Source organism: Tinamus guttatus, unplaced genomic scaffold (genome assembly GCF_059628265.1).
Source record: "Tinamus guttatus ecotype Peru unplaced genomic scaffold, ASM5962826v1 Tinamus_guttatus_pri_ptg000075l, whole genome shotgun sequence".
Classification (NCBI taxonomy): Eukaryota; Metazoa; Chordata; class Aves; order Tinamiformes; family Tinamidae; genus Tinamus; species Tinamus guttatus.
Genome location: NW_028288609.1, coordinates 444,347 through 470,473, shown reverse-complemented (window position 1 = coordinate 470,473; position 26,127 = coordinate 444,347). Strand labels below are relative to the sequence as shown.

The 26,127-nt window shown below is 52.3% G+C and overlaps 1 protein-coding gene across 5 annotated transcripts in view; it reads left to right on the top strand.

Moving 5' to 3' along the window:
- Positions 1-26,127, top strand: part of TANC2 (tetratricopeptide repeat, ankyrin repeat and coiled-coil containing 2) — a 143,931-nt gene that overhangs the window by 52,324 nt on the left and 65,480 nt on the right. For 4 of the 5 annotated variants that reach the window (XM_088519890.1, XM_088519889.1, XM_088519888.1 and 1 more), the window contains exons 4-6: positions 1,953-2,024; positions 6,068-6,247; positions 20,117-20,227. In XM_088519890.1, the coding sequence (XP_088376016.1) occupies positions 1,953-2,024; positions 6,068-6,247; positions 20,117-20,227 (363 nt within the window). The remainder of the gene's footprint in view (positions 1-1,952; positions 2,025-6,067; positions 6,248-20,116; positions 20,228-26,127) is intronic. The other variant, XM_088519891.1, reaches the window with a different exon arrangement.

The window sequence follows — 26,127 nt, the reverse complement described above, 5'->3', positions numbered from 1 at the left end:
GGGATCCCTGGATGAAGGCTTTGGAAGTGGCTGCCCGCTCCGGTGCCTCCCGCAGGGCCCTTCATCTGCCGTTTCCCGGGTATTTTCTTGCCCGCGCCCCGTGCGTTGCGGCCCCGCGGCGGCTCCCGGCTCCGTCCGCGCGGGGCGGCTCCTGCCGCAGATTTCCCGGCATGCGCGCGGGAACGACCCTCCCTTTTATCCCTGCGCTTGAAAACTGCCTTGTCAGAGGGAAAGAGAGAGCGGGAGGGAACCGAAAAGGCATCCAGGCACCTCGGGGGGGACGTTCATTGCAGAGGAAGGGGAACACGGCGCTGCTGGCGCGTTATTGGGTTGCAAACGTGTGTTCTTGTCACTCGGGAGCCCTGGGAGCGGGTCCGGCCGGGGATTCCTGCGGGATTTGCCTTCCCGCGGGATTTGCCTTCCCCGGGAGCAGGGACGCGGGCGGCCCCGGAGCCGCTCCGAGCTCACGGCTGGTGCTGACCGTGGAGCGGGGACGGCTGAAGCTCCGGGGGATCCACAGGAGGGATTCACCGGAACTCGGTGCAGGGTGCTCGGGTGGCCCTGCCGCCACGTGGAGCTGGCGTGCGCCTGGGGCAGCTGGCAGAGGAGACAGCATCTTCAGCAAAGGAAAATCACCCGTAAATCTGGGTGGATTTGCTTAGATTAAGTTACCTTAAAGAAGAAAAAAACAAAAGTTTTCCTGTTTTCCTTCCTTTAAGTGCTAGAAAGGCAGCAATATTGAATGCCGGGGCAGTGTTTTCCTGCAGCTCTGACAAGTGCTCCCTTGACCAAGCTGTGGTGTAGATGAGCAGGACTGGGGGTGCCCCGAGCCCCCATAAACAGCAGAGCGGGGCGGGCGGCCGCGGCCCCGTGTGAGCAGAGCAGAGCAGAGCAGCCCTGCAGCAACCAGGAGGCTGCGGGTGCCCCTGGCAACAGCGCTTGGTCCTGCCTGCCTTTCCCGCGATGTACGTTGAGATAACGCGGCGTTCTGCAACGGCCCCGGTCCCTGAGCCCCGGCCGCGGGAACGGCGGGTGCCCGGGACCTGGATTTGTGGCAAAGACGGAGAAATCCAGCGCCGTCCTGCAAGCCCTGAGCGAGGGCTGGTCCTGGCGGCACTGCAGGGACCCTGCGCCCGGGAGCCCTCCGTGTGCCCCGTGCTCCCTGCCTTTGACTTGCTCCCGTTTAAGTGGAGCCAACCTGGAAGCGTCTCTCCTGGGAGGATGCTCCAGGATTTGCCGATGCTTTTCCTGGCGTTGGGCAGGGAAGGGACACGAGAGGTCAGTGACCTGCAAGGCGAAGGGCTCGGAAAACCGGGATCTAGCCTTGGGAAAGCAGGATGTGTCCTCCCTGGCTGCCCTGTACTGGTGGAGCCCCGTGTGCCTTTATTTGCGCCCCTCACCCGTGTGCGTGTGCCCGTGCCGGGCAGGCAGGTTCACCCTGCACGCTCCGCATCGCGGATCCCTCCAGGGCTCCCTCCATGGCGCTCGGCCGTGCCTGCCCCGTGTCCTCCCGCGGTGTCACCAAAAAGCCCTTCTCCAAGGACGGCAGCGCCGCTCCGCTGCGGAGCCCGCGGCCCCGGCCGGCGCTGCCGCTCGATGAGGAGCAGCGGGTCATTCCCGGGAGAGGCCGGGCGAGCGCCCCGCTCGTCCCCATGGATCTGCTCCCTGTTAGCTCCGGCTGCTTCCCTGAGCCGCGCCAAGAGGACGGAGCGCGCGGTCCTCTCATTCCCTCCCGGCTTGCAGCTCGCAAGGAATTTGAGCAGGAAACGCTTTCTGAAGGGGTCTTCATTTTCTAGCTGTGTTCTGGACCTGCTCCGTCACAATCTCGTACTTGGGTGTTTTGGGAAAGCCAAACCGCAGGTTTCCGCTGCAGCCGAAGCTCCGGGGGCGGCGGCGCCGGCCTGACCTGTCCACTCTCATGTTCTACCTGTGCTGTTTTGGTTCTCGTGCAGATGGAGGGAGCGAGGAGCCGCCAGACCGAAGACAGGCAAGTGTAGACTCCCGCCAGAGCCGCTCTGGGCAAGGTAACGTGCACGTTGTTCCCTGCAGTGCCCATCTCCCGTTCATCCGGCCTTTCTATCCATCCGTTTCCTATTTCCATGCGCTGCCAGTGCCTCGGGAATTCTCGTCTGCCATCGTGGTCGTTGCAATAGGTGCAGATTTGCTGCCGTTCGAGCACAGAGCTGCTTAGCTTTATCGCTTGCAGGTGTTTGGAATAATTCCGGAGTTTTCCACGTCGGGGGCTGTGAGAGGGGCCTGTTGTCAGCCCGAGCGGATCAGGGGTGTCCAGGGACCTGGTCCTCCTCCCCGATGGCAACGGGGAAACCCCGGGTAGTTCTCACAGCTCCAAAACTCCCCTCGCGGTGGCCTGTCCTGCAGGGAGGTCCCCGGGCTGCCCTGGTCCCCACCAGCCTCGTGGTGTTTCATCCCCCAGGCGCAGGAAGGGCCTGGGAAGAAAACTTGACATTATTTCAATACTAATCCTACAACCTCCTCCTGGTGCTGAGGGCCCCCGTTTTGCACCAGTCTTGGTGTTAAAGCCACCGCTGTGGCTGTGCAGCAGGGAGAGCTGTCACCGACTGCAGCAGCTCTTAGCTCTGGAGCAGCTTCTGCATCCCTCAAAATCACTTCCTGGAGAGGTTTCCAGCTATTTCCTCGTTCAGGACAGTTGTGAACACGCAGGTGTCTCTACACCACTCGCGAGATGGGTTAAAAAGCCCCCTGTAGAAACCCAGCTTGCGAGTAGGTGCTGTCTGTGTTGACTCATTTTCTGCTTCAGATTGCAGCAATAATTTTCCTTTAATTTCGACTCGGCTCCGTTGTTGTCATGGTGTCCCCATGACTTATTATAGAGACAGATCCTCGGAGCATTGTTCGGATTTGGCAGTATTCCAGTGTTGCCCAGGCAAAATTATTCCAAGTGATTGAAGCCTCTAATCAGAATTAGGGGGGAACAGGAGTTTCGAGCGAAACCCTGTGAAAGATCAACAACTGAAACTGCTTTGTTAACAGAGACCCTCTCTAATGCTATTTTAAAATTCCGTATGTTAGAGGAGGAGAATTGAAATAAGGGAGAACAAGGGAGTTTGTAATGGCACGGCCCTGGTGAGAGCTTGCCTGCTGATCACATTGGCGTCCTGCGGTTTTGTTAAGGCAAAATGAACAGTCCTTTTCCAAACACCGCTGGTTCCTGTGGAATTCCCTGCAGAGGCAGAGCCTTCCCTGCTTTCCCTGCAGTTAGTCCTTGTGATGCTTGTGTCGTTGTTGGGATTTTGCTTGCAAACCTGCGCTTAGGAGCTGCAGCACCTTCCCATCCTCTCTTCTGTCAGATTTATTGCTGCAGATTTATTCTGGACCTTGCTGTGGATAAATACACATTTGAGGAAATCTAGATAGTTTTGGGCAAATCTTTACTTGCCAAAAACCGACCCTACTATTGCAGTTTGCATTACAATGCGACACTGCAGACAGGGTAGTTCTTCCCAAGTTGCTCCCTTGATTTGTGTTGTGTGAGTCCAGGAACAGCCAGAGTTAGGGACATTCGGTGCAGGTGGGAAGAGTGGGGGAAAGAAAAGCAAAAGAGAAACATGCAGGAAAAGTGCTAAAGTGCTGCTGTCCTGGGAAGCAGAGGCTTCTGCACTGCGTGTTCCCGTCTGCATCCGTGGATGCGGCTGCAGGTCCAGGCTGCCTTTTGCATGCAGGAAAACCGGAGTGCGGAGCCCGCTGGTGTGTCCCGATGGAGCCCAGTGCTGCTGGGTGGAGAAACTCCCGCTCCTGCCCGTTCCCTCCTTGTGTTGGGAACGGAGGGAAGAGGGGGAGCTTTTCCTCTGTTCTCTATTCCTGCTCCCCTAAGCCTGGAGCCAGCCCTTCTCCCAGATACAGAAGTGTCAGCTTTAACCTTGTCCAGTTTCCCGTGCCGAAGGCCCTGCGTGTCTGCACATGTTAACAAGTATTTTCCCCAGGAGTGGGTCAGGGATCGGGTTTGGGGGGAAGCTGAAGCTGCCTGGGTTCTTCTCCCTGCCCTGGGTGAGATGCTGCCCCCGTTGCTGGCAGTTTTTCGGTAGCGGCAGAAGTTGGTCAAGGCACCGCAGACTGGAGCTGCAGGAATCGGTAAAACACCCGGTGCTTCCTTTGGACCTGCAGCAAGACACAGAGTATTGCCAGCTTCAATGGAAGCTAAACATAATCTGGAGAAGCTGCAACTTTTGATTTTAAGGATCGCTACCAATGATAGTAAATCTCTTTTTTATCTGGCGCCAGCTGGGTTTTGAAAACACTTTGTGGAACTTTTTGGTCCGTGCCAACCCCATGTGCGAATGGCCACTCTGGCGCCGTGCCCGGGCTTTGCATTCGCTCCCCCCTTAGCCCTGGTCCTTGCACTGTGGACCTGCTTGCAGAAACCCACCTGGAAAGACAAGGTCTGGGGTCAGCGTGTGTCGAATCAGCTCTACGTGCAGCCAAGCGACTGGCCATGCACAGCTGAAAGAAGCCCGATTTATTTATTCATCTATTTATTTATTGTAGCATCATGCTATCAAATTACACCCTCCTGGAAAAAAAAAAAATGAAGCCCGACTGCATCAGCAGCCCCTGAATCTTTTGGTTGATTGCCAGCCAAAACCGCGAGCCAGGATGGCACCAAACATCCAAAGTTGGAATGTGGAACCCGGACCCCGCGCGGTGCCTTCCGACGGGCACCAGCAGCTCTGGCTTCCTCTGGCCATAACCAACTGGTTCCTGTTTACCTGCAGGAAGCAGATCCAGAACCAAACGGTTCCTGTTTACCTGCAGAAAGCAGATTCAGAACCAAACGGTTCATGTTTACCTGCAGGAAGCAGACTCGTGGCAGCTGCTAGTGCAGAATGGAAGGTAAAAGTGAAGCGAGCTGCTTCCCCTAAGGGGGACGTCCTCGACTGGAGGATTTGCGGCGCTTCGTTAAAGCAGCATAAAGCAAACGGGAAAAACACCCGTGTCCAACTCCCAGTGGCAGTAGTGCAGTCCCTAGTGAATTTAACTTAAATATTTCCAACTGTGACATGCTGCTTGAGCTTACTGCAGGCATAAAAATTTAAGAGCAAAATGGTGAGGATTAAACTTCAGCCGCATGCTCAGCCTGTGAACTGTGGTGAATGTTCAGCAAGCAAGGGTAGAAGTCGTGTTCTGAACCATCAAAAATAGCGTGTGTGTGCAACGTGCATCAGTGTTTAATTTGTTGTAGAGACCGTTTCAGAAATGCTGAGACGACAACCTGAGAGCTGGCATCAGTAACGGGGAATTTCAGCCATGTGGCACTACCTTTTAGCAGCTTTCAGGAGCTTGTCCAATATTTAAGTTATTTGAATGTGCTATTTTTTTTTCCGCCTTCCCATAAATATTTTGCATTGTTCACACTGCCCTCTGGGTATCTAGAATGAAACGAGTCCACGGGCTCCTCCGAAGAACTGTGCACTCGAAAGCATTTATCCTTTTGTCTTCTCCACAGGCTATTTATGTCTCCCCACTGTCTAGGGGTTGCACTTTCTTCTAAATATATTTCCACGAGCCGCTGAGAACCACGCAGAGCAATGCAACGCAGATCAATAAGAACCTTGATGGAGAAGAAAGCAGTAGTTGGCCCTAAAAACTGAACTGCAGCTCTTAGAGATGTAGCACAGATGCGATTCAGTCGCGTTATTTGTAGTGGAGTGTAAATGTGACCGGGTTTGAGATGGGCCTGCGTGTTGTTAGTTGAATCTATAAGGTTAATGTTCATGCCTAGAGGAGGAGCACGGAGGATCCTGGGTCGCAGCTTTCCATATTTTGCTGCAAAAGGAGGAATGTAGAGCTCCAAGATCCTGCTTCCCTTCCGTTTCCCGTTCCAGGTGTGGCCATGCCTAGCAATAACGTGTCCTTGGCTAGAACATGCCCTGAGTGTCCAAGACCCCGAATCCTCCCGCGTGGCGCTGCTGGGTCCGGCCTGCGGGTGCCCCGCGGGTGCGGACGCTGCTCGCGCTGCTCAAAGCAGCCTCCTTCCTTCCCTCATCCCTCATCCCTAACCCCTTCTCCTGCTCCTTTCTCGCCTTCGCAGGCACCTCCACAGAGAACGACTGTGCTTTTGAGCCCGACTACGCCATTCCTCCGCTCCCAGTGACCGAAGGTATGCAGCACATTCGGATTATGGAGGGCATGTCCCGCTCTCTTCCATCCTCCCCCTTACTCACACATCAGTCTATCAGTGTTCGGCTCCAACCTGTGAAGAAGTTAACTGGTAAGGATTTACATAAGTTCCGTGGGGCTTTTGAGGTCCTTTGGTGCAAAAATCTGTAGGAAAACTCTTTTGAGCAAGCTTCTGCATGCTAGTCAGGATATGTTACTGTGCCAGCTCCTGCGGGGTAGAACCACAGTGTTTGCAGGACCCCAGGAGCTTGAGCTGCTCCGATGAAGAAATTCTCCTATTCTGAAAATGGTCGCTCCTTTACAAATATTCTCTGGTTTTCTAGGAAATTTCCAGTAGTCCCAGAATGTATTTTAGTTCCCCTTTGTGTTCTGGCTCATGCATGATGAAAATGCTATAGCAATTTTAAGGAACTTCATGCTAAACTTTTTAATGCTTAGGGAAGAACACATCAGAAAAGCTCTACACTTGTTTCAGTATGGCAAAGTGATATTTTTTCATAGTTCATGCATATTTTTTTAACTGTTATGCTTCTCTCTCCTGAGATTGGGCACTTGAACTTAACATAGTTAAAGAACCTGGCAACTAATGTGCATTTAAAAGCCTCCCAGAGCATTTCTACTGGGAATGGTTCAGAAAAACTTAATTCTTGCCTAAAATCTGCTGTTATTCCCTGCCCAGGTTTAAAAACGATCAGCCAGAGCACTGTATTTATATTGACAGAAACGTCCAAGAAAATTGCGGATAACTCCCCCAAAATTGCAAGCAGTGGCATGGTTAATTTTCAAAAGTAATTGTGATTCTCAGTGTGCCACATTCCCAGTTTTCTGAGACTACATGGAAATAAGGAGCCTGGAATAGGGAAGAGTCAAGTTCTAGCAGTAGCTTTAGGTTAGGAAGAGTCTCAGACCAGAGAGATGTAATTACAAAGAGGAAATTGTGCCATTTTTCACATGCAAGCTAATTTAACATAGGGAATGGATACAAAATACTCCCAGATGAGCATTTCTAACAATTAAAGGAGTAACAGTGGAATTATTAGTTTTTCTAGGCAGCTTGCTAAAGGGGTGAGGTTTTGTAGAAAGATGCCTAGTGAGATCGTTAACAACAAACAATATGTGCTTAAAGAACCATTTTTACAGGACCCTGATAGTGGATGTTTCTATTTTACTTCCCAAACTAATCTTTGTGTTTTATGATGTATGTGAGTCCCAAATCATGGGCTGTTTAAATCATTATTTTGCAAATGCCTCTGTGCATCAGCTGGCAGGTACCTGTGATAACTCCTCTATGGTTTTGTGTTCTGATGCTGCTTTTTTTGAGAGAATACTCGAAAAACCAAAGCTACTTGTAATTCCATGTCTTCGTTTCTGAGTGTGTGTGTGTCTAATCAAACCAGATAAAAGATGATACTAAATGTAACCTGTATTTGTTACAATTTTTTTTACAGTTGCATATTTATCTAAATCTGATTTTTCTGAATGAGAATCAATAATATTGAGCTCATTAATGTGCTGGGATCTTGGTTAAAAATTTGGATTTCTGGTTCCTACAGCTTTGGCTGCTGTTACAGGAAAGAGGCTAAAGTTTGATACGCAAGCTCAAAAGAACAGGTGAAAAAATACACTTTTTATAACCACGTGAGAGCAAAGAGCAGGTGATTAGGGCATTTTGCAAGGTGCCAAGGTTTGCCATTAGACAAAAATAGAATTTATATTTCCCAAAAAGCAACTGGCTAGGTGTGTCCGTGGAGTAAGTATCTGAGATTATGATAATCTCAAATTTGAGATTATTTGAGATTATGATTTCTATGTACTTGTTTGAAATAACATATAAATCCGTGTATTAAGTTCTCTCTTGTGATGGGAGGGTCTGCGGAGGGATCTGCAGCGCGCGGGGCCGTTGTCGGCGGGGCCGGTGGTACCCGGGGCTCGGAGGGGCCTTGGCCTCCTGTTTCTCTATTTCCTGGCAATACCTGCAGCTTTCCTGAAGGCAGCGGGAAGGGCAGGGGGAGGACGAGGCTCTTCCCGCGTGGAGCCTCCGTCGCGGTGGTTCCTCCTTCCTGCTCCTGCCATTCCCTGCTGGAAGCTCTTCTGCTTCGTCTCCTTATTCCAGCCGTTACCACGGCACAATAAGAGCAGTGATTTCCTTTGGAAGAGGATGTGGGTTATTCTGGGAAAGGGGAGTATTACAGAGAGAGGCTTTTGTCCCGCTGACAGTTGCCACATGGGTTTTTCAAAGCGACCTTCAGAGCATAGAAAATTGTGGAGAAATTATCCAATTGTAGGGGCTTTTTCATGCTGTTTGCTCCTTCCATGCATTTGTGCGTGACTAACCCGCTCATGTAATAATTTCCATATCTGCACAGTGGCTGCAGAGCGCTCCGGTTCCGTTTAGCACATAAACCACTTTGTTTTCTTGAAAAGTTGTTTTCCTAAAGATTTAGTTTCCTGAGACTTTGCAACAAAACGTGCCTGTACCCAATTCCAGATTTCTACTTTCTGGAATTTTTCAGAGATAGAAATTGAAATGCGAAAGGTTTTTAGCTGATACAAAGACAAATTGCTTGAGTTTGAGGGCAAAACCCCTTGGTTTGGTCTAGAAATGCTCCTAGCCATTCCAGTGTAGTTGGGGATGGAAAGAAAGCAGGAGGTTAAGGAGGTTAAGGAGACCGGAGGTTAAGGAGAACTCAGGCCATTGCTGCCCTAAAGGGGAACTTTGCAGGAGCGAGCGGGACTGTTCCTGTTTGCGTTTGGGCAGTTAATGACATGTGTTTTCCCAAAGTGGCTCCTGCCATGAGGAGGTCTCCAGGCCCTTTGGGACTCACCGAGGAGCTTCCGAGCCCCTCATGGAGCCAGGATGCTGCTGGCTCTGCCGCAGCGTCACCGCGGGGCCGAGAGCTCCGCGCTCCAAACGCCCCGTTGAGCTGGGTCTGGTTGAGCGGGGCCGAGGCCGGGTTAACAACCACGGCCTGAGCGTGTGGGGCGCTGGGCCGGGCGCCGCGTAGCGACAGCGAGCGCCAAACCGGAGGAATTTCTGATGCCGGGATGCTTCCCGGGATGCTAAGATGCTTCCCAGAATGCTTCCCGGGATGCTTTCCAGTGCTGGCGCTGCCGCTCGGGGCAGCCGGGATGTTTTCCAGGATGCTGGGATGCTTTCCGGGCTGCTTTCCGGGTTGCTTTCTGGTGCCGGCGCTGCCACTCGGGGCGGCCGGGATGCTGGGATGCTTTCTAGGATGCTTTCCGGGATGCTTTCCGGGATGCTGGGATGCTTTCCAGGATGCTGGGTTGCTTTCCGGGCTGCTTTCCGGGCTGCTTTCCGGTGCCGGCGCTGCCGCTCGGGGCCCGGCCGCCTGATGGTGCTGCAGGTTGCTCCAGCCGCGCTCGCTGCCGCCCGGCGCAGCCTCTGCCCGCTTTGTCCCCTGGCTTTTCCACCTCCTTGTAGGAAAACGATGGGCGATTTTCCAGGATAATCCTCAGCGCGCTCTGTAAAAGATGGAAAATCGCCTTCTCCCGTGGCGCTTCGCTCCAGCACCGCTGTCGTGCGGGGCTCGGCGTCCGAGCAGCGAGAAAGGGATGCTGCAGCTTTAACGCATCCGAGGACTTCCGAGCCTTTTCCTAGGAACTGTTCCCACAATCCATGTCACGGCTCCTTATATGGTGCTGCCTTCCCTCCCCTCCCGCTCCGGTTGCCAAGCCAACGGCAGCACTGCACCATTCATCCGCGCTCCGCGCAGCCGCTCCGCCGCATCCGCGCGGGAGCCGCCGCCGCCGCCTGCCTCTCCTCACGGCTCGGCCTTCCCAGCCTTTCGCCCCGACAACGGAGGGAATTGGAAAACCGGCACGGAAAAACACCCCGCTCGGCCCCTTCCGCGCCCGGGGGAGGCGTAGCCGGAGCGCTGCGGCATCCTGCAAGCGGAGGCTGCTCCGCGCCTTCCCGGAGGGACACGGCGCGGTGCCGGGAGCTTTGCCCAAACCAGCCTGGATCGGGGCCGGAGGCGACGCGCCGGTGATGCCGGATCGAGGCGGGGGGGATCGCTCGGGTGCTTTTGGGAACGGGGCTTGACATCAGCAGCGAGAAGGTGGCACCTGTAACATCATCGCGCTGACGTGCGCGGCGAGCGCCGGAGGAGGATGCGCCGCCGCAGCGCTCCCGAGGGATCGGCAGCCGGGAATTAACGGGCTGCGCCGCTCCCCTCCGCGCAGAGGAACCGGACCCGTGAGTATCCGCACGGCCTTGCGGGGACGCGGGTCACGCCCGGCTTTTCCTGGCTGCCTTTAAGCTCGGTGGAAAAGCGACGTGGGAGAAGGGATGCTCCGGCTGGCGGCGTGCCGGGAAGCCATTGGAAAGCTTTGGAGCGAGTGAGGGCTGCTCTCCTTGGTTTTCTTTTTGTCGGGGTTTTACGTAAGCCGAGTTTGCCTCCTGCTTGCATGGGGGGCCAGGATGGTGCGTGTGGGGAACCACAAAAATCCCACTCGGGAAGGGGAACATCCAACAGAGCAGCCGAGGGCTGAGCCGAAAACTGCTGCGGGCCATGTGGAATCTTGGAGCGATGCTGTCGGGATAAGGGGTCGCTTTCGTACGGCCGGAGGAGGATCGAGTGGATTATGGAGATGAATGGAACAAATCTGCTTCTCACCTAAAAAAAATGGAAAAAGTGAGGTTTTCAATGTAATGATACAGAGAAAAATAGCAACTTGTTAATGGTCGTTTGGAAGGAAACGTCTGTGGAGACGCTGCTAAGGTGCCGGGAGCTCGTGCTGCGCCTCGGCCCCCGGAGATGCCGTGCTGAGAACTGCCGGATTCGGTGCTGGTTCTCCTCCTTTTGAGGGGATTTTGTGCCCCCGGTTTCCGTTTCCGTTTGGGGTTTTTATTGCTTTCTGCCAGACACGGTGTAAAACCCCCGTTTTTCCTGCAGGAGCAGGGGCTGGAGCGGAGGCCGCGTTCCGGAGCTGCGGCAGGGGCTGGGAACGGGGCCGCGAGCCCCGGGTGCCGCAGGGCGCTCGGCGGCGGCTCCCGGGCGCCCGGCACCTTCCGCTCGGTTTTCTCGGCTCCGTCGCAAGCCGTGATCACCCACAAGGCTTGAGCAAGGTGGAAAACCTGTTTTCCAAACTTGTTATTTATGCATTTTGTGTAAAACCCATAGATGAGCAACATTTCCCTGTAATTTTGGCATCTGCATTTTGGAATCCCATTTTGTATTCTAGTGGGGCAACCTGCACAGTTTCCAGCAGTAAAGCCTGCTTCATTGAGAGATTTCTGCTGAATATCTGCATACATTTTCCTGTGTCAGTCCGTACTATTCTTTTTTTATTTTGCTTCGCCGTTATTCTGGGGCTTGCGGCTCGTTTTGGCAGGTGCAGAGCTCCACGGACCCGCCGGGTGTGGGCAGGTACCCACTGCCCCTGCATTCGGGTTGCTTAATTAAACATAACTTTTCTGGGGGCGAATTGCTTCATTTCCCCCTTTTTTGTGTGGCTCCAATGAGCTCCTGCGATTTATGCAGCTAGATCGTATATGTATTTGTAACTTTGTGAATTACACCCAGTCGTGGGTGCAGGGCTTTTTCTTCATTAGGGAGCTAACTCCTGACATTCCTACATTAATCTCATGGTGGCTTGGATGCAACTTTTATTTCATTTCTAAATGGAAGAAAAGGAAAAATTGGCATGTATTTATTTGCTGTTGGAAATCGTGAGCTGATTTTAGGATTTGTTTTTCCAGAATGGTGTTTACAAGGCAAGAACCCTATTCTGTCTCGTTTTGACATACGAGTGCCTTATTTATTAACAGAGCAGAATTTGTAATGGAGATGTGCAAAAAATCGCACGTTTTTCCTTGCTGTTTGCCTGCCTGCTGGGCCACCACAATTTGTGCTTTCCCATGTTTTTTTCTTCTGTTTTTTTGCATTTAGACTGTTTAACTGGTTGAGACTCCCAGCAAACAGAGCAAACAAGTCATCACAGCACTATAAATGGGAAAGGGCGACAGCAGCTTTTAATTGCAGATGTTCTTATGTATGCTTAAATGACGGGAGAACCCCGAAGGATTGTGTTTAATGCAGATAATGTTGCAAACAAAACCAGCCTGGAACCTCCTTGGTTTTTCTAAAGCTCTCCGGGCTGAAGTCTGTCCTCATTTCACACCGATGTGCTACAAAATGGAGCATCTGTCAAAGCTTACACTTGTCTTGGGTGAGAAGTTTAATTTGTAGTTATAGCTAAGAAGTTCCTACAAAAGGCGAAGGTGTGGAGGAAGCCTCAATGCGGAGTTAAATCGGGCCACCTTCTTTCCCTCGGAGGCCCCTTTCCTTCTTTTGCTCCTAGAGCATTTCCTAAAAGTTTGGGGCACTGAATTGTCCCATGGTTTATGAGCAGAGCATATATATAACGCAGCATGTATAAAATAATACCACCATATCTGTGTCTGTCTCAACTTCATTTTAAGGGCCTTCCTCAAGTAAGGAGTTGATGTTATGGTGGACAGGGGCTCTCTATGGTGAGGAGGATCTAGTCTAGTGTACTTGCTCCCTTGCTCACTTTGAGGTTAACGTGGGTGATTTGGGCTGTGCATGGGGGAATATCTTATATTTGGCCTTGTCTCTTTGACCGATGACAACACCTTGGCGTGGTCCTAGAGATGTCGTAGGAGCAGGAATCGGATTTGGGCTTCGTGCAGCTTAGCTTTGCTCCCTGCCTCTGTCCCCACCGATTTTCTGTTTAGGCTTTTCCTCCTCTTTGATTGTGCAATTTGCTGCCTACCTTTGGTTGTCCGCGGCTGCTTGTAAAATATTTAAGCACTGTGTAAACAGTCACGCTGTCCTGCATGGATGCCCAAGCGAGTTGTTGTGTTGTTATTTCTCAAGTCCCCTGCACGAACAGTCCGGGTTTGGGTTTGTTGCTGCCCTGATGGCAGGGGAGCGCGGGCAGAGCGGCCTACGTGGTTTGGACAGAGCGGCCTACGCGGCGTCGCACGGGCCTGGCGGGACGCGGCCGCGCGGCGCGGGGGCCGACGGTGCCGAACGCTCCGCGGTGTCCACGGGGACGGCCTGCTGCTCCCGGCGTGCGTCACCTCCGCGGGGAATGGGCTCACGCTGAGAAACCTGGTGACCGTTTCCGAGAGGAGCAGCCTGCGGGCGTGCGGCCTTCGCGCGCGCTGTGGAGACTCCCCCAACCGCCCCAGGAGAGGCCTAGGACAAGGGCAGTGTCGGCTGCTTAGGCCCGAAAAAGAGCAAAAACAGCAGCTTGTGCCATGGAGCGCGAGGTGGAAGGAAGGGATCCCTCAGAGAGTTGCAGGGGGCTCGAGGAGGAAAGTAGGCAAGTTGACTGCAAGAAAGGTGAGATGCCAAGCCAAGAACGCCAAAACAAGCTCCAGGGGCAAAAAAACAGCAACAAAAACCTTCACGCCATGACGAGGGGAGGGTGGTCTGAGCATCCGCAGGCTGCAGGGGTGATGAAGGCGGGAATACGATTTTTTGAAAGAAACAGGACCTCGGGGACTGAGGAGGAGACTGGATTACTGCGCGCGCTGGGTAACCTCCTTCGAACTTCCCAGCGCCAGGGACTGCCAGGTGGGTGTTACGGATCGAGCATTTAAGGAGCAAATTCATTGAAACTCCTTCAAACCGCGGAATTCCTGCTCGCTGGGATGCTCTGCTGGGAAGAAGTTAATGCGGGTTTTGAAAGCAGAAGCCACAGAAGTTTGTTTTGAAAAGGATCTGGACACAGGAATGGAAGATAAAGCTGAGGTGGCTGTGGGTGATGACACCGCCTGCACCATGAGGGGCCCCGTGGTCACGGGCTGCCCCTTTTCACACCCGTTCCAGGTATGTGGTATTAACTGCCGGAGATGGACTGCAGAGCTCAATGAACCAGATACCCTCATTCTCATGGAAAGGACAGCAGAAAACTCTTGGGGAGAAGCTTTGGAAACCTCATTGGGGGTAGGAGCCGCATGGGCTTTGGAGGACCAGGGGTGTCCGAAGGATCTTCTCAAGTTCCAAGGACTGTTGAAGAATGGATTTTTTTTTCCCTGTCTTACAGTCCTCTTCTGTAACTGGCTTCATATAGAAAAAACAGACCTGTGTTTGCTTTGATATCCGTTTAATAGGTTTCTGATTTTTCTCCCCAAAGTTCATGTCTCGGTCTGATCTTGGGGCTTTCCATTCAGAAAACGGTGAAACGGCCTCTTTCCAAATAGCAAACTCGCAATTAAATGGTAGTCATGCAACCCTTCACTTCTCTCTTTAGAACAAATGTCCTCTACAGCATATCCAGGTCTTTTTTCATGTTTTTTCTCATATTTTTTTTAGTGTCAGTGCAATATTTGAGTCTCTAGATTGCTGGAAAAAAGAACTGTGGGGTGGCAGGAGATTGAATCGGGATAATGCTGTTCAGTGCTCACGCTTTGTTGCGTTCCCTGCTCATCTGTTTCAAATTTAACATTTAATGAAATAAAACTGTTGGGAAAAGGGAAGGAAGCTTTCCACTTCAGCACTGGCCAGGCCCGTTTCTGCCGCTTGGGAAGTTTCTTTTGTTTTTCAAGCAAAACTTATGGAGGCTTAAAACTTGGATGACGGGATTTCAGCTCGGAGTGCCAAGTCTTCATTCACCCCATTTTTTAAAATGTGTTTCCAAAGGAAACCTGACTGCAAAATCAATGTCTAAAAATGGCCCCTTTCCCCGCAAGGTAGGGTAGGAGGGTGAACCAAGCGGCGCTGCCTTCCCTCTTCTTTCACCCTCTCTTCTTGCGCACAACCGTAAACCGCACGTGAGGACTTCGACTCAAAGACCTTCATTTCCAAAGGCTTCCAAAGAGGCTGAAAAGAAGAATTTTAGATGGAGATGACTCGGAGGGCACCAAAGCTATGGCACGGCTTTGAGTCCAAACCAATCGTGTAGGTTTGGGTGGAAAGACCAAAGTTGCCTCTCCCGTGGCTGCCATTCCTACATGTTAATGATGTAACATCCTGCATCTTCTTTGAATCTGGCTCAGATTTAAAAGATTTAAAATCAGATTTAAAATCAGATTTTTCCCACTGGAAATAAGCTTGTTGGAAGAAAAAGAGAGTGAATGTAGCTTGGTTTTTCCTCTTTTTTTTTTTTTTCTTCTTTTCCTGGGATCTTCAATAGGAGCACTTTTCTTCCTAAAGACTTGCCAGAGCCTTGCAGGCCACAGCTGCTCCGCGTTCGCGCCGGGATCCTCCGACGGTCGCATCCCAACGGAAGGGTTTGGGCTGGCCAGGGCTCTCTGGCAACTTTGATAACAAACTGCTGGTTTGTTTGCTATAAATGACAGCAAATACCCTCCTTGTCAATAAGCAGAATGGAAATGGGGCTGAAATTATTTCTGGAGATACAGAGTGGACAGGGTGAGCGTTTTGGGAGAAAACACGTTCTTTCTGAGGACGCAAATTTGTTGCAACTATTATTGGACTAGTTGTTCAATACCCTTCGCCCCCCAAACCTATGAGCACACCTTGATCCTAGGGCTTGTGTCTGCTGCCCTGCTCACGATGCTGCAAGAGCTGCTGGAAAAAACGCTAATGAACAAGATTTATAAATATATATATATCTATAGTCACCTTCTGAGCCTGTTGTGCTTACAAATATCATTAAAAAAGCTTTTATACTCTCAAAAAACAAAATAGGAAAACCTGCTCCAGTTACACAACAGCTTCTGCAAAGCAGGGCTGGATTATCTAAAGACGGATATTAACTTAGTCTGTGCTCTCACCAATTTAATTTTGATGAATTAGTTTCTAATTTTTGCGTAAAAACCCTAATTGCAGGTGCTGGGGATGTTAGAACCCCAACCACAACAGTGTGGCCTCTCCTTTTCTGTCTCTCCGGCTCTCACCTTGGCACAACAGAGGGTCCCTTGGGATCCCCGGAGGCATCGGAGGCTCCGTAGCCGAGAGCAGGATTGAACGAGGACCAGCTCCGGTGACACCGGCACTTATTTGTTCCAGGAGCTCCGCGGATCAATAACACTGCAGCACTTAGAGCATTTTAGTGCTGGGGAGGCTCCAATAAAGCCTGTTCTCTGCAGCATGACGTAGTCATTGGGCCCCTTCCAGCACGTGAATCAGCCTCTGGCGCGGCGAGGCTTCCTTATTAGCTAAGGATGGGGAATGTGCGACGTGTGAAGCGCCCGCTTCCACCGGGATCCATGGACTTCCCGAGAGCTGCTTTCCAGCTGCTACCCTGGCTTCTCGTATCCTAATTTGGGCCATTTTTTTGTAAAAACAAACAGAAAAGACCCCGAACAAACAGCAAGAGTAACACGCGCCGTTGGGATTGCTACCTGTGTGCACGTAAGTGATAGTTTTGTGCTGGAATATATCAGTGCAAAAGTCAGCTCCTGTTCAGCTGGAACGGTTGTATGAGATCAACGGGCAGCACAAAACAGAGCAATTCACTAAATTCCATAATTTATAGCAGCATTTAAGATGTTTCTAGCCTGTGAAAAGTACAGATTTCCTCATCTCATCCTCTTCTGGCAGAGAAAAACTCGAAGCGAAGTGGAAATTGAGCAGTTCTTTTGTGCATGAGGAAGAGAGGGGACAAAACTGGGGGGAAAAGGAGCTGTAGGAGGATGAGCTGAGCGACTTGGCAGGATCCTGCAGGGCCTGGGCACGCAGCAGCAGGCCAGGAGAGCCCAGGCCCGTGGCCAACCTGTGTTTGTGCTGCCAAAACCCGCAGCGGTCGGTGTGAGTTCGGGTCGGAGCACCAGGATGCACCGCTTTTAATCATGCTGCTGCAAGGAGAGGCTCCGACATCCCAGGTTTTCCTGGTCAAGGCACGATTTGAGCTATGGAAAAGCAGCTTCCGCCTTGTCCGATTGTGCTGCTGTATCCCATGTACTAGGGGTGTGTGTTGTAGCCCAGACCAAGGAATTGCATCGGGTCTTCTGACATTAGTCCCTGGAAACCTGTTCTGCAGGCAGGTCCTAAGAGGGTAATAACCTTCGTGTGGTTTCTTTGTGCCAAACCTGCTTTTCAGGGCTCAAATGGAACTTAATAGATGAAATTTTTCTTAGCGATGATAATTTCCTTTTATCACTATCTTTTAATCTAAGAAAAAATATATTTTTAATTAAAAACTCATCTATAAATTAGATGACAGCAAAATGGCAGTATAGCAAGTGCAATAGGATTAGGAGGCTCAATAGGCTGCAGCAGAGCACAGTGCTAATAGCACGGATGAAACGATCGCTCCGAAGGGCTGAACTCGGGCTCTTTTCCTCCTGGTTGTGTTTGGATCATGGATCATGGGTGCAGCCTGGCTCCCCGCAGCACCGGCCCTGGGCTCTGCCCTGGGTGCCCGGGACCAGCGGCTGGAAAACAGGAAATAATCCATTCTCTGCCCTCCTGGGAGATAGGGCACCTGTTGCCCAAAGTGTCAGAAATGAACCCTCTAATTAAGCTTTGTGAGCAGCTTCCCAGCTCATTGTTTTGCATTATGCTTTTAATTCCAATCCTATAGTCTCTACCATTGCCCTTACTTGGGAAAAGTTGCTGGCAAAGTCAATTGAGAATTTTATTTGTGCTGGAAGGATCTGCAGCTTCTCCTCTGCTCGTTCAGATACTGGTGGGATTAAGCGTGAGTGAGAATTGAAGGAGCTAGCCCCCAAAATACAGTATTTGTTTTAAATAACTTTTGTAGCTATTTAAGTCTAACAGTGTATGTTAATAGTAGCAAGTCATTAATTCCTCAGCTGTTGTTAAGCAACATATATTTCAGTAGAATATTGCAGCAGAATATTAATGCCCAAATCTGAATCTGTCAGGATAATCTTCATTTGGAAGGGGGGCAGGAGCGCTTAACTCTGTTACGTGGAAATCCGCCTTTCGTGTAATCGGGTTACATAGGAGTACGGAGGAGGTTTTGTCTGTCTAAGGTCTAGGAATATCTAAAGTGAAGGAATTTACTGCGTTGTGGCTCTTTCCTGATGCGCAGTTGTGCTGGGAAGATTATATCGACGAGAGCCCTTTAAAATAAACTGTTGTGCTGGAGCCGTGTTGATTTAGAGATCTCCTCCAGTGATAATACACACTTCCAAAGCTTGAGCTGTGCGTTTTAGGGCAGGAAGAAGCCAATGGACGTGTGTGACTAACGCGGCGGTGCCGTAGAGCCGCTCTGCTCATGAGGATCCCCAGTTGTGACCGTCCTCGATGGCTGGAGGAGCTGCTTGGATGAGTGCGCTGGTCACTGCTTGGGTCACTCCTCGTTCAGTCCTCGCAAAAAAAGGCATCACAATCAGTATCCTCCACCCTTCCCTTGTGTTTATAGTTTCCTCCTTCTCCTTGGGTTAGTAACTCGGCTTGTTAGTGCAAGAACGTGTGGAGCGTCTCCCGCTGCAGCCGTTGGCATCCCTTGAGCCGCGGGAACCACGCGAGTTCTCCAGTTGAGCTTCTGAGTTCCGTGTTGCCCGAGCGTTGCATCAAGTGGTTTATGTTTGCAGCCTTAGCCAGAAGGGACTGAGAAACAGAAGATGAGCTATTCCCAATGGAGCCCTTATGGAACCGGCTCCTCCTGTGACCGAGGCGGAGCAGTGGGACAAGCGTCGGTGCCGGGGCTGCAGCCGCAGGAGGCAGCGCGGGAAGTGATCCGTGTTGTGATCCCGAGCTATGTCCACGCCGCGGCAGCGCGCTCGGTACTGCCACGTTTTGCTCCTGTCAGCGCCCGGCACGCAGCTGCCGTTGTGAGCAACCCTGTGTGTCCCCGCGCCGTGTCCCCACGTGTGTCCCCACGCCGTGTCCCCGCGCGTCCCCTCTCACCGGCTGCCGGACGGGCTCGGTGTGACCGCACTTAGCACGGGCCTGGTGCTCATCCGGGCCTAGGAAACGTCAGTTAACCCGGAACCACCCTCCGCACGGCACCGGTGCTCGCAGCCCTCCCCGGCCCCGCGGGATCCCCGCAGCCTCCGAGGTCCTTCCTGCCCAGGAGACACCCGAGCACCGGCAGCCCCGGCTCGCTCTGCCGCGCGGATATAGGCACAAATCAGGCAAACCGAAGCTCTTGTTTGCGAACGGGTCGCGGCGCGCCGACGGTGTTTGGAGCAGCCTTCCAAATAGCCTCTTGCTTTAACGGGCGTGGGGGGTCAGCTTCAAAACGCGCCGAAATAATCTCCACATATACTATTGCGTTCCCTAGGTCTGCTTCTCTGGCCTGGCAAGAGTATTTGTTGAATAAATTTGCCATAAAAGTTTTATAAACCATTATTTTTTTATAAACAAATGCTGCAGAACCTGGAGTCTCTCAGAGCTGCAGCTGCTCAAACCTGTGGCAAAATGGCATTTCTCTCCCCTAGTTATCAATACTGTTTGGTGAAGGCTAAAATTTTTATCTTTCCCCTGCTTTGTAATTTAATTCTCTTGACCTTTTTTTCTGCGTTTGCAAGGATAAAAGTGAAGAGCTTGCTTTTTTCCTCACACAGCATTAGTTTTAGTCTGATCATTTGTAGTGAATGCCAAATTTCTTTGTTGGGCGCGCAGAACGCACTCAATTTTGAAGCAGAAATTTGGTGCTCAAAGGGAAACAATTATACTAAATTTATGTGTTTCTTTTTGATATTTACAGTTAAGTATCTCGAGCCTTAATGGGCTCCATTTACCTACATTTTTAGCTTTTCTGTAGCTGCTGATGGCCTGTAGTTGCCAGGCCCATTTGCTTCCTATAAAAAAGAAATCTCTTTCATAAAGTGGGAATAAAAACAAAGAAAAAGACGTGTTTGAGTATCAAACTGCCTCGATCCTTGCACACTTAAGGCTGTACAGTTGGTTGAAAGTTTTAACAAGAGCCATCTCCTTTGTGAAGAATGCAGATAACTTTTTTTGGTGGTGGGGGGGCCGAGTAACCTGATATGAGCCTGACAGTGTCGTTTAGTTAAGTGCTTCCATCTGTTGCCTGCTATTTCCCTTACTCATGACCTCTCCTTCTCTCCCCTCCTTCTCCGCAGCCCCGCTGAGGAAAGCGAAGTTTGTGGAGAGCCCTCGGATCCCCGAGTCGGAGCTCGGCTCCCCGACGCTCTCGGCGGCGCCCAAGCTGGACGTCGATGCCTACGGTCCCGGTAAGCGCGCGGGGACGGGCGGCACCTTCCCCAGCCGCCTTCACTGCCTCGGGAACGTGGCCGAGCTGCTGCTTCCATCCGCGAGCCCCTTCCCACTGCTGCTCGCCGTCCTGCGCGGGCTCCAGGGCGGAGCGGGGCCGCTCTCCCCGCAGAGCCGTTCCGGAGACGCGGAGGCAGCGCGGAGCAGATAGGAGCTCCAGGGAGCATCCCCCTCCAAACCTGATCCCGAGTGGGATGCTGGAACAAACAGACGTTTCAGAAATGTGAAGTCAACTGATACGAAACGATATGATCTGGTATACCTGCAGCTAAGAATACATTTTATAGATATGTACGTGTGTTAATAGGCTGCAGTTTGTGTTCTATAACAATTCCTCTGAAGATCATGCATCTTGCGAGGAGCCTCTGGCTGAAGCAGCAGCAGCAGCAGCGGGTCGTGGCTCTCCCCGTTACCCCTCCGCGTGGCTGGTGCACGGGCAGGCGGCTGCGCAGGCCCCTCCGCGCGCAGGCTGCCCTCGTGCAGATGTGTGAATTCCTCCGGAGCGTTAGATAGCCGAGACCTCCCTGTCGTTTCCCAGATCCTTCCGAACTCGGCGGAGTTGCCTGGCAACGCGGGGAAGGCTGGGAAGCGGTGCCGGAGGTGCTCCGCTTGGAGCAGGAGCTCGCTTAAAGCAGCAGGAAGCAGCGCTCAAAATTCGGGCCAAATTCTGCCCTTTCCGCCTCCAGCTCACGCCTGTTTCCAAATCAAAGGGGGCCCCCAGTCCACGTGGGCCTTTGATGGAATTAAAGGAGCCAAATGCACGTGAGCATGCAAAATCTTGCTCCTAAAAACACAGCTAGAGTAGCAATTACTGATAAATGACTCTCTGAAATCACAGCACCCTCTATTTCCATGAGCGGTGAGCTGAAAGCACGTTCCCAACTGGAGGAACAGAGTGTTGTCCAAATTTGGAGTTGGCTTTTTGGAGCGTTTGGGTTTGAGAGAGGAGGATGTGTGTGAAAACCCTGGTCCCTCAGCTCGGAACCACCTCCTCGGAGGCTGTGGGTGCAGCGAGAAGGGTTCGGTCTTTGCCAATGATCATGAATTGCAATTAAAATTTTGCTGCTGCAGCTTTTTCTCCTTTTTTACTGCGTAGCTGCTACTGGGACGTTAATGTCTTCAATAAATATGAAGTTGTTGTGATGGCGTTCGGGGAACGATACGTGGAACGTACACATGCCGTAAGGGGAACAAACTGTCGCTCCCGGCCTCGTGCTGCCCCTGGCCCCGCGCTGCCAAGGGGCCGCTGTGCCGGGAAGCCCTGGGGACGGCGTGCCGATCCGGAAGGAAAAGGAAAGCTTGCCAGTGCCCTGCTGGAGCGTTTTAGGGGAAAAACAAGCAAAAGCCTGAATGATCCTTAGGACGGAGGGGGCTGCAGGAGCGTGACTGATGTCTGCGTGTCGGGGCCACCGCCGCGGAGGGCCCTCTTGGCTCTTGTATCCCGGTTTGGGGCCGGGAACTCGCCTAGCAGGATAACCCAGGTTTGTCGGAGCCTCGGGAACGCTGATCCCGAGGAGCCGAGCGCGGCGGCTCGCACGGCGTTCCGGGAGGGATTGCTGACTCGTGCACGTGGAGATGGATGTGTTGGATGTGTGTGTGTGTTCGGGAGCCGAGGCTGCTCACCAAGCTCGGTGCAGCTTCCTCGTTGCGCTGCCCTGGTCCCTCCCGGCTTCCCGACGCTCGGAGCTGCAGGACACAAATTTCCTCTCATTGCGGGAGGCCGTTTCCTGAGCAGCTGCTGTTCCCGCTTCCCAATGGACGGGCCCGTCTCGCTGTCCCGGGAATGGGTGGTTCTGCCGTGTTGCAGGGTGAATCAGTGCACGAGCTGATACCTCCTCGATCCTTTGATTTAGAGAAGGAAGGAGCATAAGGGAGTGGCTGGAATCTTGGAGGGGAGGCTGGAGTAGGTAGGACGTAGCAAAGATAGGAGCTGGTTATAAAAATACTTTAGGAGCTGTGTTCTTTGGGCTGAAGCAAGCAATGGAATTAAGATGAATTTAGCCTACTTAATGCAAAAGCAGAGAGGGTCCTGGGCACTTGGGCTTTGCTGTTTGTCACTGGGGCATTTTCCTTGAAATTGCTTTTCCTTTTGCACATGGCGTCTACCATGTGCCCGTGTTTTCACTCAAAACCGCTCAGGAAATCTCTTGGCAAGAGCCCGAGATGGATGGGGCTTTCAGGTAATTGCCTTTTGCGTTAGATCGGCGGGGCTGCCGCGTTGTGTGTGATTTATTGCCTCACCATTAGCTTTCAAAGGCCAACGACGTTATAACATTATCTTTTAATTTGATTAAACTCTTCTTGAGAAATTCTGGGACACAAATCTTCGTGTCTGGCCAGGGGCCGGTTGGTAATTGCGTTACCGGAGCCGCTGGGCCCAGCGAAGGTGATCTGGCTCCGCGTGCCCCCTTGCTCCGGGTCCTCCTGCTTTGCTGCAGGGAGCACCAAGGTCGACGTCCTCCCGCTTCTGCTTTTCTTTCTGGTGTGTAAAATTAGCCATTTTTCATTTTACACAAACAATGGGCTTTTCTTCTTGAATAAACACAACGAGACTGGCCCGAGTGGTAGAAAAAGCCCGTTAAGAAGCATTATGACACACACGGAATGCCTGTGCTCATTTTGCATGGGGAAAATAAAGGCAATAGGCCAGCAAATAACCCCCAAGTGAAAGGCAGGCCTTGTCCGCACCGCTCGAGCGCGCCGGGCTGGTTGGAAGCAAGGGCAGAGCCCAGCAGGCCGTGGCTCTGCGGATCCGCTGCTCGTCCCGTCGTCCCTGGAGCCGCTGGATTCCACCACGTGTAGGGTGGTAGAAACGCTGGAAGCTGCTGTAGCGTTTCGTCCGCGTGTCCGTGAATGGCCCGTGGGCACGGCAGGGATAACAGGCTTTGGTGCACGGTGCAGCTTTGGGAAACGGGGCCGGCTGCACCAGTGGAGGCTTCGAACCTTTGGGTGAAACGGGAGAGGTTTGGGAAGAGAACCGGCCCTAAGCTGAGATCCAGGTACCGCTGCCATGGGTTCCACTGCCGAACGGGTTCAGGTACCGCCGTATCCTCGAAGCTCCCAGCAGCTCCTGGCTGGGGTTTAGGCTTCGTCTATCCACAGCTGGGCAGCTCGTCATGTAAACACGTTCTGGGTGCCTCGGAGGCTTTTTATTTCCTTTATTTTGTTAATGCTGTCGCTAGTGCCAAAGCACGTTAGCTAGAAGGCCCTTGAAGAGCTGTTCACACAGCAGGTGTTTCAGCTAGACACCTCCTTGTATCTTCACTCCTTTTGGTGCCGTTCTCGATGGATCTTGGGAGCGCAACACGTGTCCTGCCCTGTCAAGCAGCACTGCTTGCTCACACTTTGTCCATTGGGAAGCGTTTTTGGGGTTTTTTTTTCCTTTGTTTTTGATGCTGATATTTTGCCTTATTGAATATTTTCATCTTTCTGCCTTGCCCATAAGTAAATATGCGCCCAAGCAAAGCAGCCCTGCGGATTTGGACATCCTCGGGGCTGGCCCATCCTCTCCCTTTCGGTCTTGGCTGTCAGAGACGTCTGTTGCCCGTCTCACCCTGCTGAAACCCCCAGCCCTCCCTGGAGCTCATTCTTCTTCCCTCAGGGTCTCGTTTTATTGCTGACCTAACCGGTCAATGCATCGCTTGAACTTTTAGCAGGATGCTCTTCACCTCTTGCTAAAGACCCTTTTTTTGCTGGTGTCTTCAGAGAGCGTCACAGGAGCAACTACTCTGCAGTCTCCTCAGCCTCATAATGCCAAATGAAAGTATAAATTCTAGCCAAAATTAAATCACCATTCCCCTGATGTCCTTTCATAATCTGCATGGTGGGAGAGGGGGGAAATACATTGAACTACTCTCAATGTCGAGAAGGTATTACAGGTTTAGGAAGTCATCCCAGCTCGTGGTGGTCTCCTAGCAATCATCCAGACCTGATTTTTCTGGAGTCTCTTGAGCTAGAAGGTTTTTAGGCTGCGTTCAGCCTGAAGGCAGCCTTCACCTTGCATTTTTGCCTAAGGGGAGTTATTGGGATACTAAGTAATATTGGGATACTACCAAAAAAATGAGAGACAAACAGGGCCAGGGTTTAGTCCTGGTTTTGTCTGTTTGCCACCCCTTTTCTCCTTCTGGCTCAGCTACTTGCTCTCAGATAATTTACAGTCAAAAGGAGGCGGGTGCCAGGGTGGTTTTTCCCCCTACAAATGTCTTTTGACAGGATCGTGCCGTGTTTTTACGAGGCGGGAAGTCGCTGCTGCCCTTCCCGGTCTGCCGGCCGTGGAGGGGAGGCAGCTGTGGGCGACCGGCCGCTTCTTGCACAAGTTTGTTCCCAGGCCTGGCTGCTTGCGCGAGTCCAACAGGTGATTTGTTGTTTTTTTTCCCTTTTTTCTACCCAAAAGAAGCACTGGGACCTCAGCGATGCTATGGAGAGCCGCCCGTGAGCACAAATATGCGGTGCCCTCCCGGCCGCCCCGTTACTTCTGCTCCCCTCCCAGTTGCTGGGACTCCGAATGCGTCTCCGGCCCTGCCGAACAAGGGCTCCTTGTTCCTGTGGGCTGGGAACGTCGTTCCCGTGGCTGGGATTGCTCCGGAGCCCGGTGCCTTCCCTCCCTGGCCCCCGGGTCACACAGCTCCGCTTTGCAGGGAAGGAGGGAACCGGTCGCCTCCAGCGCCGGCCGGGCAGGTAGCCGGTCCACTCTCCGGTGTCACTCGTTACTTGGCTCTGGCTCATTTGAAAAACTAATTACTCTGAAAGCGAGCGTGGAAATTCTGCCAGTTTGAAAGTGCAGTTTACTGGAGCTTTGCTGGAAAGCACACGGTTGTGGCACCAGGTCCTGGTTCCCTGTCAGGAGGATCGTGGCCGGCATGGCCACCAACTCCGTGTTCCTCCGTTTGGGAACCTCCCTGCGGATGCGCTGCCTCCGGAATCGCAGCACCTCGTGAGCTGGATAAGTCACTGTGTGTCTGGGCTGAGTTTGAGTGCTCTTGAGGTTGTCATGGGCACGATTTGCACCTTAGATGAAGCTGAAGTCTTAAACGGGTCTCACCTCCATGGCCAGCAAGACCTTTCCCCATCACCACTGGTGGGATTCCAGCTAGGAAAGGCCCCGCGTGTAGGTTCTGTTTGAAGGTAGCAGCAGCAGCGTGGGGATGGTCTGTCGTGTTGGCTGGTGATGAAATGGAAAGGTTTTCCAAGAGCCCATCCGTGTCCGGCAGCAGCGGAGCTCCGCGTCTCCGGAGGGATCGAGGTGGAACGTTTGGGCTCGCGCCCGGCGCCCCCGGTTTGTGGGATTGCTTTTCCATATGGATGAATTTTCTCACACGGACTGAAACAGGTCAGTGCTCGTTAATGTGACACGGAGGCGACCGCATCTTGCACGGCCGCAGCCCTCGGTGGCAGCCCGGCTGGGTCTGCTCCTCTTGTTGAAGCCCAGTGAATACAAACCTGACTGCCTGGCCCATCCTAGCAACCCACAGATACATTTTATAATTATGCTAATCTAAGTAATTATTAATGTGCTTCCAAAATCAACCGGTAGCGGCTTTGTGCTGGATATTGCTGCTCTGCAAACACCCTCTACGGGGGGGCTGCAGGTCTTGCAAAATTCCTGTTAGAGCTTCAGCCATCCCCAAAATTTTAGGAGGAGGGAATTTTTCCAAGCTCTTAAAGCCGAAGTGCGGTCCAGTTGACTGTGTGTGTGTCCTTAGTTTATTTATATTTCATCCTAAAAATAAAGCCTGTTAGGCAGCTGCCTGGCTGCAGGGATTAGGCGGGTGATGCTTGTGCGTGGGGGGCGCTGGGGACATCGGGGTCGCTCTGCGTGGGACCCGTGTCCCCAGCCCCGGTTTGGTGGCCGCAGAGTGTC